The sequence below is a fragment of the Rhagoletis pomonella genome, unplaced genomic scaffold (genome assembly GCF_013731165.1).
Source record: "Rhagoletis pomonella isolate Grant_MI unplaced genomic scaffold, Rhpom_1.0 Rhpom_scaffold_00347, whole genome shotgun sequence".
NCBI classification, from domain to species: Eukaryota; Metazoa; Arthropoda; class Insecta; order Diptera; family Tephritidae; genus Rhagoletis; species Rhagoletis pomonella.
The window spans coordinates 50,165-64,827 of NW_023458901.1; the positions used below are offsets into that span (position 1 = coordinate 50,165).

Consider the following 14,663-nt stretch of genomic DNA (forward strand, 5'->3'; position numbering starts at 1 on the left):
AAGCGTTTACCTGGGCCGCGTGTTGTTATATACATCCATGTTTGCGTGTGTGAGTGAGTAAGCGTGAGCGCGCATCTCTTCTATTCTTTTTTCTTACGTTTCGTATTTACGCATTCCTCCCTACTTTGGTTTTCGAATTTGTGTATTTCATTGGTCCGCAACAGTGATGCCAGATTGTGGTAATTTCCCTATTTGAGGGATATTTTGCAACAAAAATTATTAAAAGAAAAAGGGACATTTCTAATAAAGAGCAAAGAACGTAAATCTATAAGAAGAGACAACACGTTATAATTGTAACGAGTGGGAACATCAGGAGCGTGCTTTCTCTTTTGCCCAAATACGTTTTGTGATTGGATGAAAAAAGAAGGCACGCTCCTCATGTTCACACTCGCTACAATTATAACGTGTTGACTCCTCTTATAGATTTACGTTCTTTGTAAAGAGGGACTTTCATTTAACACAATTAGCGATGGATGATTGATCGAAATTCAAGAATATTCGATTCTCTTACGAAATTAATCATTCTGAGTATGTGATGTGCAGTAAAATTATGTATAAGTATTAAATAAGGGCATAATTGAACATTTTCTCACGTTAACCAATTCAAGCGCTGAGTACGAAAGAATATTTCGACTGCTGAGTGGAAGATCGACCTATCTCGGCAGCCAGTTCAAAAACGCCCTATCTCAAAAAAGTTTTCAAGAACGCCCTATTTCAGAATTTTATTGAAAATTACACTATCTCAGAATTTGGTTGAAGAACGCCCTATTTCAGAATTCGTTTCAAAAATAGGGCGCTCTTCAACCAAATTCTGAAATAGGACGTTTTTGAAAATTTTTTTGAGATGGGGCGTTTTTGAACTGGCTGCCGAGATAGGTCGATCTGCCACTCAACAGTCGATTTTTAGTTGTAACAATGATAGTTTTAAGAATTTCCAGTAAGTATTCAACAACAAAAAACACAAATGTATGTATGCATATACATTCATACTTATCGGTACCTCAATATAGAAAGTTTCTTTAAAATCTGGGGTTTTTATAAGCACTGAAACTAATTTATGAATGTAGTTGATGTAATTAAATTCTTTCATGCCTTTAGTGGGTAATCTACCGACCTTTGAATTAATATTATATGAAAGAATATTATATGTGTATGGATGTTTAATATATATGTATATGTTTTGAATTCCGTGGAACTTTTGTGGGATAAATTTTTAAGATACGTGTAATTGAGGGATTTTCCCAATATTCGTGGGCAATTTAACAGTGAATGTCTGGCATCACTGGACTGCAACAGTCTGAACGGTTGGTAGTAAAGTGGTGAGAGATTGGACAGCTGCGTTGCCGTTTTGTGGGTAATTCCCCAAATCGGGAGAAATTATAATTTTTGTGGGTAATGTTTGGGGAACGATATGAAAAAATCATAATCGCTTACACAATGCAAATCATTTACTACTGAAATATTTAGTATGTTTTGAATTCGTTGGGAATTTTGTGGCATAAATTTTTAAGAAGTGGCTAATTGAGGGATTTTTTCCGATTTTCGTTGGATTTTTAACAGAATATCTGGCATCACTGAGCTGAAGAAGACTTGTGTATACTAAATGCAAATATGCGAACAGGCTCAGTTTTTCTTTGTGCTTCTGGTACTCGGGTGTGAATTTCGCTTCGGACTTCAAAAAAACTACAAACTATTAGTGAAAATAATTACAATAAACTTTTTTTAAGTGAATAAAGAATATTGATAGAAAGAAATTGGCTTGGTAGGTAAAAATACATATAAATATTTTCTATACGATTTAGAATTTGTGACTTTCTCTATTATGTGTATACGTATGCCTAAATAGCTTCCGAGGCGTAAGATTCGAAAAATATGCCAACACATATGAATGTTACTCTGATATTTGTTCTGTATGGCTTTTTTGATAAATTGCAGCATAAATTATGTACCTACTCTAAAATCGGATACGTACTCACAAATTTTTTTTACCTTCATAAACCTTCGACATAACTTGTCTCGCCTCCGTCGATATATATATATATGTATATAAATATGTATGCGGCTGAGTGTATGTTGAAACTAGCCCTTTCCTTTTTAACGATGTAAATTGGCAATTCCTCCATTGCACCGTTTTTGTAACTTCTTGCATTACCACCTTCTGATGCATTTTTATTGTATTGTAGCTAAAATTAAATGTCAACTTAGAACTGCCGATTATAAAAAGTGAAGCGATATAAGCAAAATTACATGAAATAAGTATACATTTTAATGGCATCCCCGGCGTTTATATGGTGTATACACCGCGAATAAAAGGCAAAAAGGAATCGATGTGTAGTATAAGCATGTAGTGCATATGTATGTGTGTACATAACAACCACCGTCAGTGATCCACCAGAGCAATAGCAATGCTTGGACCTAATAGTGTGCACATGTGTAGAGAAATATTAAAGAGTCGAAATTAAGTACAAATTGTGTATGTACAACATATGTATGTTATTCTTATAAATAATCTACATACATATGCATGTATACATACGTACATAAATAAATTAATTTTGAAAGAGGTCGAAATTTTATTTCAACCTAGGTCCACATTACATCTAATTTTTAAAGACGTGGGAGAGATCTCGATTGATGGCGGGTTCAATAAGAAAACCGGTCGAATTTCGTACATACATATGTATGTATACATAGTAGGTGCATTTGAACGCATTATTTACTGGCACCCAACAAAAAAGTCATTGACAGCTTTTTGATGGCATGGCTTGGAAAAAGAGAGAAAGAGATAGCAAGAAAATGTTAAAACAAAACGAAAAAATTAAATGAGAAAAGGAATGAAATAAAGAAAAGAGGGAAAACAAGTGTTGCCACTTATTGTTGCAATTTATTCTCCCGCGTTTATTTTAACCCGTGTATGGGGATGCTCGATACGCTTTGATGTAGTGCTGGAAAAACATCGATGTTTACGCACATCAATGTTTCGAGTTTTTGGGGAGCAACATCGATGTATCGATGCACGGACCTTTTTAAATGGCGAATTTTTTTAAATGAATTCATTAACGCGGATATGTAAACCATCAGTCTCTTTAATTTCACAACCATACAAGATAAATGCGTTCAATTTGGACTTTGATTTAAAAGAGAGTGATATTTTGCATTTTTCAAATTTATTAAAATTTCAATTTGTCAATTTCTTAGGAATTCATATTAAGATTTCAGTAAAATAGAATTCGAATTATTGGAATCTACGTTCAAAAACCCATTTATATACATAATAAATTCAATAGCATCGATGTATCGATATTACATCGACGTATCTTCCAGCACTACTGTGAGATAATATTTTATTTAAAAGGGTTTTACAAATTTATTTGTATTTAGAATTCAAAATTATCTACAGAAATTGAAAAGCGTTGTGTGCACTTCGTCTATTGAAAATCGTCTGTCTTCCGTAAAATAAATCTTGACATATGATTTTTTGCATTTCATACGCTAAAACTATGTTCACATATCAATATTATCTCAATCAAAGCTAGTTTTTTTAATCACCCCGTTTACACAGGCAAATCTCAGATTATTAGCCGTCAAATTTGTTGTGCTTGTTATTCCCACATCTCAAGGAAAATTTATGTTTCTTCTCTGTGCCACCGTGATCACGTTTTTCTGCTATAATAAGCAATATAAATATATTTTAACTTAACATTTTATTAAAAATACCTTTACAAACCTCTTTTACTTGCTAGCGTACATTTTTGTTTACTTTTACATTTGGCATTTCTCCTCTCTTTCGCAAAAACAATCGATAAAACTAGGATGGACACCGAAAAGTTATCGGTTAAATCTGAGATTATTTTATAATTACAGATTAACAAGGGACGAATTTTATACGGCTAATCTCTTGTTATAATTACAGATTAGGGTGTTAAGCTCGAAAATGAGGATAATCTACTTATATGTGAACCTAGTATAACTCAATTATCGTCAATTAAAGTATTTAATATTAAAGTATATATGTAAGTAAGTATATTTGCATAAACCCACACTACTTTTATGGATGCACCTTTATATCGAAATACTAGTAAATGTGCATCCGAGTTTTTATTTTGGAAGGATTTACAAGTTTGAATGGTCTGAGTTCAAGCCCTGGACATATTTACAATGGCCCGTAGTCATAGTCAAAATAAAGTCGACTTTAAAGTTAGTTGCAGCTTTTTTGACAGATATCCCATGGAAAATTATGTCAAAAAGCTGCAACTAACTTTAAAGTCGACTTTATTTTGACTATGACTACGGGCCAATGAACTTAAACTTCTTATATAAAAACTTAACACTGGCTAAAAAATAATAACCCAGCTAAAAATTCATTATTTAGTGCCGGTAGTCATGCGTAAAAGATTTCATGAATTACTCGGTCAGCTCTGCGACCTGACAAGGTCACTTAAAAAGTTCGCGCATTTTTTTATTTTTATTTTGTAACACCGTGATATTTTTATTTTATTTTTTTGCTTTATTTTGCAGATGATATTTCACCAGAAACATGTAAGCCTAAAGGACGTGTAATACTTTGGACACATAACTGGGAAAATAAGTAGGTTCAATTACTTGCCTGATACAATCGTAAAACTGGAGTTTTAAACACGTGAAATAAAATATATAGAATTGAAGAAGTGAAAATCTAAAATTTAAATTCGAACAGAAAGACATTAGATATAAGATGTTCTCGTTCCACAAACCACGAGTGTATCGCTCGGCTGAAGGATGTTGTATTTGCCGTGCTAAGTCGAGCAGTTCACGTTTCACCGATTCGCGCAAATATGAACAAGATTCCATGAAATGCTTCGATCTGAAGTATCCCCGACACGGAGAGATTTGCAATGCGTGCGTGTTGTTGGTGAAACGTTTCAAACGTCTGCCCATAGGCAGTACTCGGCATTGGGGACATGTAAGTTGAAATTGTACACATATCGCACACTTGCCGCAAGAGTATCATATTCCAAAAAAAAAACAAAAAAAATCAAAAACTCGCGAAAACCAGCTGTAAAATTTTGAACATATTTTGTTCTAGCAAGCTACTGGTAATCGGTACAGCTATGAAACACACATAAAACATAGAAGAACAGGTAGTGGTAACTCAATTATGGCCCTATTATATATGGCAGTTGATAGGCGATGGGAAACCATGTAGTAAAATTTGCATTACGTATGGCAACTGGCTACTGACTGCCGGCTATTGAATCTAGTACCGCAATTTTCTGTTTCCCGATTATGACGATTTTGTATTTTATTGTTAAACACATTGGGGCAAAGTTGTCAATTACTTCGAAACGTACATGTCAAAAAAGTAAATTCAGATGTTGTCTGCACATTTCTGTATAATGAGATTAATCGCTATGAATAACACATAGTACGAGACTGGTAGCCAGCAGCTAGGCACCAGTCACCATACATATACATAATAGGGCCATTATTTATTATTTTTTTTTTTGTGTATGACACTCTTATAGCAAATGTGTGATATGTATACATGTACGTTAATACTTTCCAGATACTAAGTCGTTATGTTGCATTATCTTTTTGAAACTTAGAGCTTTGTTTTTCAATACATTTTTTTTCATTGATTATTTCCCCCAATTAACATAAAAAAATTTTGTGTTTAAAATGGCAGGTTGTTGACGCACGAGCCGGACCAGGCACAAAGTCCATATCAAAACATAAGAAGAGCCGTGACGATGCTGAAAATACATCAAATAATACAATAAGTAACAATACAAACTCCCGGCGTACACATAGCTCAAAATCGCTTATACCCGAAAAATTTTCAAAAATCTTTAAAAAGAGTAAGAAAAATAAATTGAATGTGGTGGTGCCCAATACTGATAAGAAAACTGGCACACGTCGAACCTCCATAACCAGTTTAAAAACATGGGGTGACCAAAATTCGTTGTCCCACACACCCGATTCAGTAGATAGTGACTACGAAGATATCGGTGAAGGTGGGGAGGCTTGCGAAGTCAGCCAAATAGGCAATAGCTCAACTGTGCAATTTCAAACACAAACTCGCGCGTCTTCGTATCGTGCCTGCCGGAAGAGGACCAGCAGCGGCAATACCTCTATTAATATAATTTCTTTTCGGAGAAGTCTTAAAATCGGTAGTAAACGGCGAAAATGCATGCCACCCATGCGGAATCGGTCCACAATGAAGATTTTCAACGATAAAATGCAATTCTTCGATGAATCAGAATGGCAGGAGCGCAAGTCATGTTGCGGTATGGTGTATGTGTGCCCAGAATTAACTGGAACAATATTAATCGATATGGAGAACTTCAAAGCTTGTCCAGAGCACCAACGTCCGCGAGGTGTAGATGTTGCGGGTAGCAAAACAGCTAAGGAGCAGCAACCGGTGGCTCCGCAAAAGACAATCATCGCAACTTTGCCCGCAGTGGTACAAATATCAGCGCCATCAGTTGCTAGCGTTTGCCTTCCACCACTACCCACTGCAGTGCCTGTTTTGAATCCGAATCCTACTCCAGTATTGAAGAAGCATCACCTTTTCTTCAAAAGGCAGTCTGAATGCTTTCCTCAAGTAGATCTCCCTGTGAATAATAACATAGTAATTTCTTCGAATAAGACTGAGTCCCTGGCAGCAATAACAACTACTCCGGTTATAATCAAAAGCAGTACCAACATCACCAACCATAAAACTACAATACCAACCATACCACATACATCTGCAATAAATAATGCAAATAACCCATCTACTTCCGTTTCCACACCGCTAGCATTAGCTGTTAATACTACGAATATGCCTGCCATATCGAGCATTTCCCCGTCTAGTTCCACGCCTATGAGCGGGCAAATGCCGCGACATTCTACCGCCAAAGTAACAACAATATCCCCGCCTTTGCCCGCGGCAACAAATATGGCTAGCGGAAATAGGCTATTGCATAAAATCAAGTCAGGAAAAATATTCAAGCAATCTCTGGACAAAATAGGCGTAATGACAAGCGCTGGAGCAGTTTCTCCTTCGGCTGTTGAGCGAATCAAAGCGGGCGATTTGCAGGAGTTAAAACCTGTAATCCGCAATGTGCCAAAATCGTATGTTATTACGAAACCGACGAGTGGTGCTGGTCAACAGTGCACACAATATTACCCTCCGGTTGGCTCGTCACTAACATCGACATGCTCTAATTCTTCGGTCATTTCGTCAACATTGTCATCAGCAGCGCCAAAGTTTAGCGACAACTCGTCAGATTCGGGTTTCGATGAAAATCTGCAGGATCGAAAATCTGCCAGTCCTTTGGTAAGTTGAACTTTGTTTTTCATCCATGTTCCAGAAACACATCTTGGTTAATGTCGATTTTAACATACCCACATTTCGATTCAATCTTTAAATGAATCAAATTGTATTTTGTTCTCGTACTTCGCGGGAACCCTTTAAGCATAATTGTGCTGCTATATAAGATATTGACTGTTCCGGTTTCAGATTGAGGAACATATACGGAGTGGAAGAAGGGGGCAAACGCGTTACAAATAGTTTGAACGCCGGTCGAGGATTCCCCCAAATAATGCACCAGAGGAAGGAATTCCAGGGTTTTTCTTTTTGCTATTTATAAACTGCCAAAACCGTTTACTATTTAGGCCCTTATTATGAGTTGCGTTCGATTTTCGATCTTCGCTGGTTATCGTGAAACCAAACGCAAAATCATAGTTTTCTAAAACTTCCCTACATCATCGAAAGCAAAAATCTGTTTGACAGAAAATTCGATACAACTCATAAGTTGCGTCCCAGCAGCAGTACGAATAGCTGGAAATTACAGGATTTTGCAGGAAGCTGTTCCCGCACGACACCTTACACAAGGTTTATTAAAGGCGAAAACAGCTGTTCCTGTAAATCCTGCAAAACCTGCTATTCGTACTGCTGCTGGGACGCAACTATAATAACGGCCAATACTAAGTATGGGTGTGTTCGAGCTACGTAATAGTTGCGATCCCGTACGAGTCCGGACTAGTCAGAATCAGTTAGATTTTACTGGAAATCGATCCCGTACTCGGTTCTCTGACAATTGAGAGGACAAAAAAGAGAGTAAAAAAGATCCTCTCTCTGTCAGAAGTTACCAGCTTTAGTCCGCAGATTTTTTGCTGGCAAGTTTTGGTAAATGTGTCAAACGATCAGCTGTAGCGTGTTTGGCAACCAAATTGTAAACAAAAGAAAAGTGCACTCTGCTAATGCATGTTGAAAAGTATTTATGGGTCGATTACGGATGGAAACCGAACTTCAGTTGCAACTGATAGCTGGCAACTGGGCGGCTGTCCAGAAGTACTCACTTAGACGCAGGGTCCTTTGTGATACCGCATGACGGTTTTTTAATTATCCCTGTCCCCTGTAAACCACTTGGTGCTTAGCAAGATTGTGCAAAGGCTTCTGACGTCCACCTCTTAGAGGTCATCGTGATCGTCAAAGAAATAGCTCCCGAGAGCTTTTGCTCTTCGTTTTAACAGAGCGGGGCAATGACAGAGAAGATGTGGGATGGTTTCCTCTTCGTCTACATCCATACAGCTTCTGCAGTAGTCGTTCCAGCGTGCGCCCAGCCTAGCTGCGTGCAATCCGATCAGACAATATCCGGTGAGAACTCCAGTCACTATGCGAATATCTTGCCTCCTTAGACTAAGTAGAGACTTTGTGCGTGTTGAGTGCGGAGTGTTTTGTCGGTTCCATTCGCCACTTCTACGAATTTTTCACTTAGTAGATATTTGCGGGTCTGAAGAGGGATTCCGAGAGTATCCCTTATGTCTGTATCAGGCAATGTCGTTCCATGACGCGCGAGTTCGTTTCCCTGAATGTCGCAATGGCCTACCCAGACAACGTGCGTACTGAATGTCCCAGCCATCTCGTTGAGAGATCGGCGGCATTGAGCAACTACTTTTGAAGTCAGAGATTTTACTGCCGCCTGGCTGTCAGTGAAGATGTAGATATCATGACTCGGAATCGTATCACACTGGCCCAGTGATGCGGCCTTTGAAATAGCCATCAGTTCCGCCTGAAAAACACTGCAGTAATCAGGGAGGCGGAAGCTGAATGATATGCCTAACTGTTCCGAATAGACCCCACATCTACTCTTTTTTTTGAGCTTCGATCCGTCCGCGTTGACATGGATGGATCCGCTTTTCCTGACTGTGTGATGCGTCCCTTTATTGGTCGCGGTGAGCCTAATGGCGGTACTACATGCCATCTTTTTTGCATATAGATCCGTCGGGAGAAATGCTAGCAGCGTGTTGAGCGCTTTTGTGGCTGTTGTTTTCATGGCTCTTGTTATCTGTTTAGTATACCTTGAATAAGATTAGTCAGGGTTGCTAAATGTTTACCCGTAGCCGTAATGGCAATATCAACGGCGTGGGCTACCACTCTGCCACCGTTTCTTTCTATTTCTTTCAGCAAACTATCAACGGCAATGTTCCAAAGTAGTGGTAAGAGTACACCCCCCTGGGGAGTTCCCCTTGCCGCGTACTTTTCTGACGGAGGCGTCTCCTAGTTCTGAGTTTATGACCCGATCTCGGAGGAGATTGTTGACAAACGCTATCAGCGTGTTGCACAGACCAAGTTCCTGGAGCGGTGAAATGACTGCGTCCGGACTGATATTATTGAAAGTACGTTCAATGTCCAAGAAGACAGATAGAGCATATTCTTTTTAGTGCAAAGATCTACGCCCTTTCCTTTGTTATACATATACATGTTGGGAAGTAGAGAGATTTGGACCAACTATTTCCCTAATTTGGGGGTCCAATATACGCTCTAGTGACTTCAGAAGGACGAGAGGCTAATTGGGTCTGAACTCATTGGGTTTGGGTGCGAGGATTTACCCGCTTTGGGGATAAATACAAATTTTACCTGCGTCCATCTCTGTGGTTTTTTAGGCGAGGCTGATGGCCGCTCTATAAATAGCCTTTAGTTTTGGAATAACTATATCCATTGTTTTCTGAAGGAATAGGTAGGGGGGACGCGTAGGATACCATCGAGACCGGGTGACTTAAAGGGCGAGAAGCTGCAAATGGCTTCCTTAATGTTCCCATCAGAAATAGTAATAGGAGGGATTTCCCCGTCTGGAGCAGTGATCTGTGAATTGTTCGATCCTCCGGTGTGTGTCGGAACAATCAAGAAAGTGAGTCTGCATTAGCAGCTCAAGCGTTTCGGAGCTGCTACTCATCCATTCATCATTCCCTTTGAGTAGGTCGCTAGGCGCGCTTGGGTTTTTTGAGAGCATCTTGCGTAATCGGTTTGCCTTCGAGTTGCTTTCTATCGTTTGACAAAAAAGTTTCCCAGGAGAAGCGTTTTGCAGCCCTGACAGCATATTTAAATCTGCGTTGGCAGTCCTTGTATTCATTCCACACATTTGACGCTTGATTAAATTTCATCCTGCTTTCTTTCCGTAGGTTCATTATTTCATGCGACCACCATGGTGGTCGTTGCTTTCTCACTTTTGTTTTGGGACACATTCATGTCAGCATCGCTGAATTGTGTCATAATATTTTCCTTTACTAATAAGCAAGACCTTGGTTTACCTTTATCTCTTGTGTAGATCAGCTGATCATCCTTACTGCTAAAGCCGCAAATGCGATCTTTTGTTGACGGCAGAGTCGCCCACTTTTTCGCTTAGAGCGTTGCATAAAACATTTCGAAGTAATTGGCAACTTCGCTCCAAACATAAAATTGTCATAAGTGGGAAGATCCGTTTTTTTTATTTTTTTTTTTTTGTAAATGAAGACCAATCGCGCCGATTTGCCAAAATAGGGAAAAAGTGTAAATAGAGTAGAATCCTGGAACATGCCTGATATGTATTTATTAAAAGTTATCATTGTATTTTAATAATATCGTTGTTTTAGCAGGAGGATACTGAAAAAAAACTAGCAGCTCGTGCACCGATGGGCAATGTGCATACTATGTTCCTTGCAAGCGGAGTTCAAATACATGGACAACACCAGAATTTAATGCTGACCGGCAACGAGGTAGCAGCAAAGTTATTGCAAAATCGCAAACAGCAAATGTCAATGATGGCAACTTCCAATTCCAGTATCATGCACCACTACCAACAACACTCATCAAATAATGTACGAAAAACCTTTCTGCAAACTATGACATAAATTTATTTATAAAGTTTTTTTTTTATTGTAGGCAGCAGCGCGTCTTGGTACGACGACGACATCTTTAAAAATTTCGCAAGTTAGCCCCTCATCTATATCGACCATATCGGTCGGCAGTACAGTTAGTAGCAATTTGGGATCTCACATCAAGACGACAACGACAACAACACTTCCGTCTCGTACAATCTATAATAGCAATACAATACAACATGAGAATGGTGTGACAACGATTGTGCCCGCTTCTTCTTTAGCTGCTTCGTCACAAACCGCTGCTATGAATGCGCTTGCGCCAAGCACGGTTACTATAACACCAGCTCCGACCCATCACTTGGGTGGAGTTGGCGCGGTGACAAGTGCGACAGTGAGTTTGACTAAAAAAATTGCAACATCGAGTGTGGGAGTTAATTTAATTGCTACAAGTAGCAATAATCCAAATAATATGCTGCACACGGTCCCGAATAGTGCCGCACATCATCTAATCAGTCATAACAATGCTCTGCTGCAGCAGCATCATCAACAGCAAATGCAACAACATCACAATACAACAACCAATATGAATCAGAAGATTATTCTCTTGAAAACAACTGGCCATACGAAATATAATAATTTAGGTAGTGTCGGCGGCAACAGCAATGGAAATATTATTAAACCAAGCGGCGCAGCAACTATAAACGCGTCGACTGCAAATGCCGGTATATGTAAAAATTGACCAATAAGTTCTCGACAGAGAATGAAGCAGCAACGGATAACTTAAGCGATTTTTTAGCAGGGCTTCTTCGCATATGCACTGAATTGAATGGCTATTCAGTTGCACTTCTAAGCAGATATGTTAACGACTGATGATTGATAACCTAAACCTATCAATTTTCTGTGGAAATCGAAGTAGATTAAAGTCAATCCGGCAGTAAAGTAATTTTGAGTGCTGGCAACTGATTCCTTTCTTGAGATCAGTTTGTTTGGATTAACGTAACGTAACGTTCATTTGAACATTTTACCAACGGCGAGCGCGCGAATGTGTCATTAAACCTTTATTTTTTTTTTATTTTACTTGTACTGAGCAATTTAAAGTTGAAAATACGCGTATGTATTTTTTTTTTTGAGAAGATGCCTAATAAGCACCGACATTTTATTGGGTGCTCAAATTTTGGAAGTAAACGAATAGACAACCGCATGTGCAATCATAATCAGCTCTGAGAGGGTTAATGTATGTACGTATATTTTGCCAGTTTGAACCATCTTAAATTTTACTGAATGATTTTTCAACTACGTACATGTGTAAGTATGTAACTATAAATACATACGTAAAAACATATTTTCATTATATGTAGAAGTAAACGCACATTACATATAAAAGTTTATAGATGGAATACTAAGTTTAAGGCGATGATGTAGGTATAGAGAAATTGAAATGCCTTTCGGCCTTGTTTGTTGTATTTTGTATATTTTTACTATACTATTAATATAAATACATACTTAATGAACAAGAAAATCTATGGTATATAGTGGAAAAGAAAATGCTATGAGTGTAAGATATTTTATAGCAGTTTTTTAAGTAATTACTTTAGTTTTAGTTTTAATAAAAGGCCGTTCTCTGTACATATATGTAAGTAGTTTTATTTTAAAATATGTAATTCTAACTCTTAGAATGTAATTTTAGTATCGAATAAAAAGTGTAGAAGTAACACCAAATGTTCTTACCATAAAAAGTTTTATTGTACTGTTCTAAACGGAAAACTCTTTATACACAATTACATACATACATATATTAACTTTTGTAATATTGAAAGTAGTTATTGAATAAGCAATCGTCTAAATATTTAAAACATAAACAACATACTTACATAAACATATATATGCTTGAGGAAATAAAAAATGCGAACATTGTATTTCATAAATTATCGATAATCTTGTTCTTGATAGTTGAAGATTAGTTAACAAAAAAATAGTAGTACATAATTGAAAATTATAAAACACAATTGCATGCTGGCTCAAGTGGTGAACGAAATCGAAAGTCTAAGCGTCGAAGTGTTATCACCCAAAAAATAAATCAAAAACATTAAGAATAGTGTTACCTTATCGTAACTAAGCAGGATCGTAACAGCCTATATACATATTGAAAACATAATTATAAAGCTGAAAAAGTAAGCAATGAGTCTCCAAATAAAATAAAGATGAACGAAACAAAAGTAATTGTAGATAATTTATATATTTCTTATAGACGCAGATGTCCACTTATTTCGAAAAAGTATAACTTTCGATTATCATTGTAAGAACGAGTTGCATTGCAAATGAAGCCTGAAGAATGACGAAAGCACTTTATTTGTTTTTTTTTTGTTAACATCACTTTTTTGTCGGTATTACTCATCGTCGTCAAGATGGCATCGACTGTTTATCGATCATTTTGCGACATTTTACGATTGTTTTCGCCTGATTTGATAGACATACATACATGTCATAACATGAAACCAGTGAGAATCAAATAAAAATGTAAATAACTGTTTCAATTTAAGTTACATAAATACATACATATTAAGAGCAAGACCGAGAAGTGTGCACAAGCGAATGTCCGCTTAACAATGAAAATGTTATGTGGATACCAGTAAAAGTCGTTTTCCAATACCATAAAAATTAGCAGCGAACTTTGTGATTTAGGTATTGGAATTTAATCAGAAACCCTTTCAGTTAACTCTCCAGTTTTGTTCGGAACGCTTACTGTCGCAGAAAGCTTTATTGTGAATTTTTAATTTTCATGCTGTGGTATCGCCGTATCCTTCGTATTAACATTTCCGTGAGTGCGATCACTCGCCCCTATTGTGAGTGTCGACTAGTAGGAGATAAACGACATTCAAAGTATATGCTACGTTGGTAACCATTCGGATTCAGTGATAGCATTTTCGTAGATTTCACGCAAAATCGGACTACCATTGATTCAGTGAGAGCCCTGGGCTCAAATTGTAACATCCGTTCACGGATCGAAAACGATAGGAAAGAAAAATTACGTGATACGTCAGCTGAATGGGACAAAGAGTACGTTCACCGTTGTCGTAATCCGGAAAAATTGGGTTTTGCGTGACGAGTACGATAGCGCATGTTACGATTCGAGCCCTGATTGTTTTTTTGCTTGCAGTCCTTATCCACTCATTAGAATAAACACACAATTTTATTATTTCTTATCAAAATAAAAATACACATATGGGTTGGGTGTCGACCAAAATTTTATCGTTTGAACATTTTATCGACGCCGATTCCGCTTAGCCAATATCAATTATTATCGAACACGAGAACACTAATACCGATTTCAACCTGTCGACGACGATAACCATACGGCTGAATATTCAGTTCTGTACGATACGTGTACAGTCGAACTTCTCTATAGGGAACTTTTATATAATGAAATTGTCCTTATTAAGAATTCTATTTACAATTAGATTCAACTCTTGCATTTTTCTCTCCATATATAATGCATTTTGGGTACTGTACATGGCAGTAAAAAAAGAATGCCTTCCATGGCAGTGAAAAAGTAATGT

General features: G+C 37.5%; 1 protein-coding gene across 4 annotated transcripts in view; it reads left to right on the plus strand.

Moving 5' to 3' along the window:
• Positions 1-13,331, plus strand: part of LOC118750659 (uncharacterized protein PB18E9.04c-like) — a 20,413-nt gene extending 7,082 nt beyond the window's left edge. Inside the window, exons 1-6 of one of the 4 annotated variants that reach the window (XM_036485390.1) lie at positions 1,640-1,762; positions 4,519-4,588; positions 4,697-4,942; positions 5,666-7,300; positions 10,879-11,103; positions 11,168-13,331. In XM_036485390.1, coding sequence (XP_036341283.1) covers positions 4,715-4,942; positions 5,666-7,300; positions 10,879-11,103; positions 11,168-11,845 — 2,766 coding nt within the window. In that variant the 5' untranslated portion in view covers positions 1,640-1,762; positions 4,519-4,588; positions 4,697-4,714 and the 3' untranslated portion in view covers positions 11,846-13,331. Of the gene's footprint in view, positions 1-1,639; positions 1,763-4,518; positions 4,943-5,665; positions 7,301-10,878; positions 11,104-11,167 lie in introns of those variants that run through there. The other 3 variants (XM_036485391.1, XM_036485393.1, XM_036485389.1) reach the window with 3 other exon arrangements.
• The last annotated feature ends 1,332 nt before the right edge of the window (positions 13,332-14,663 follow it).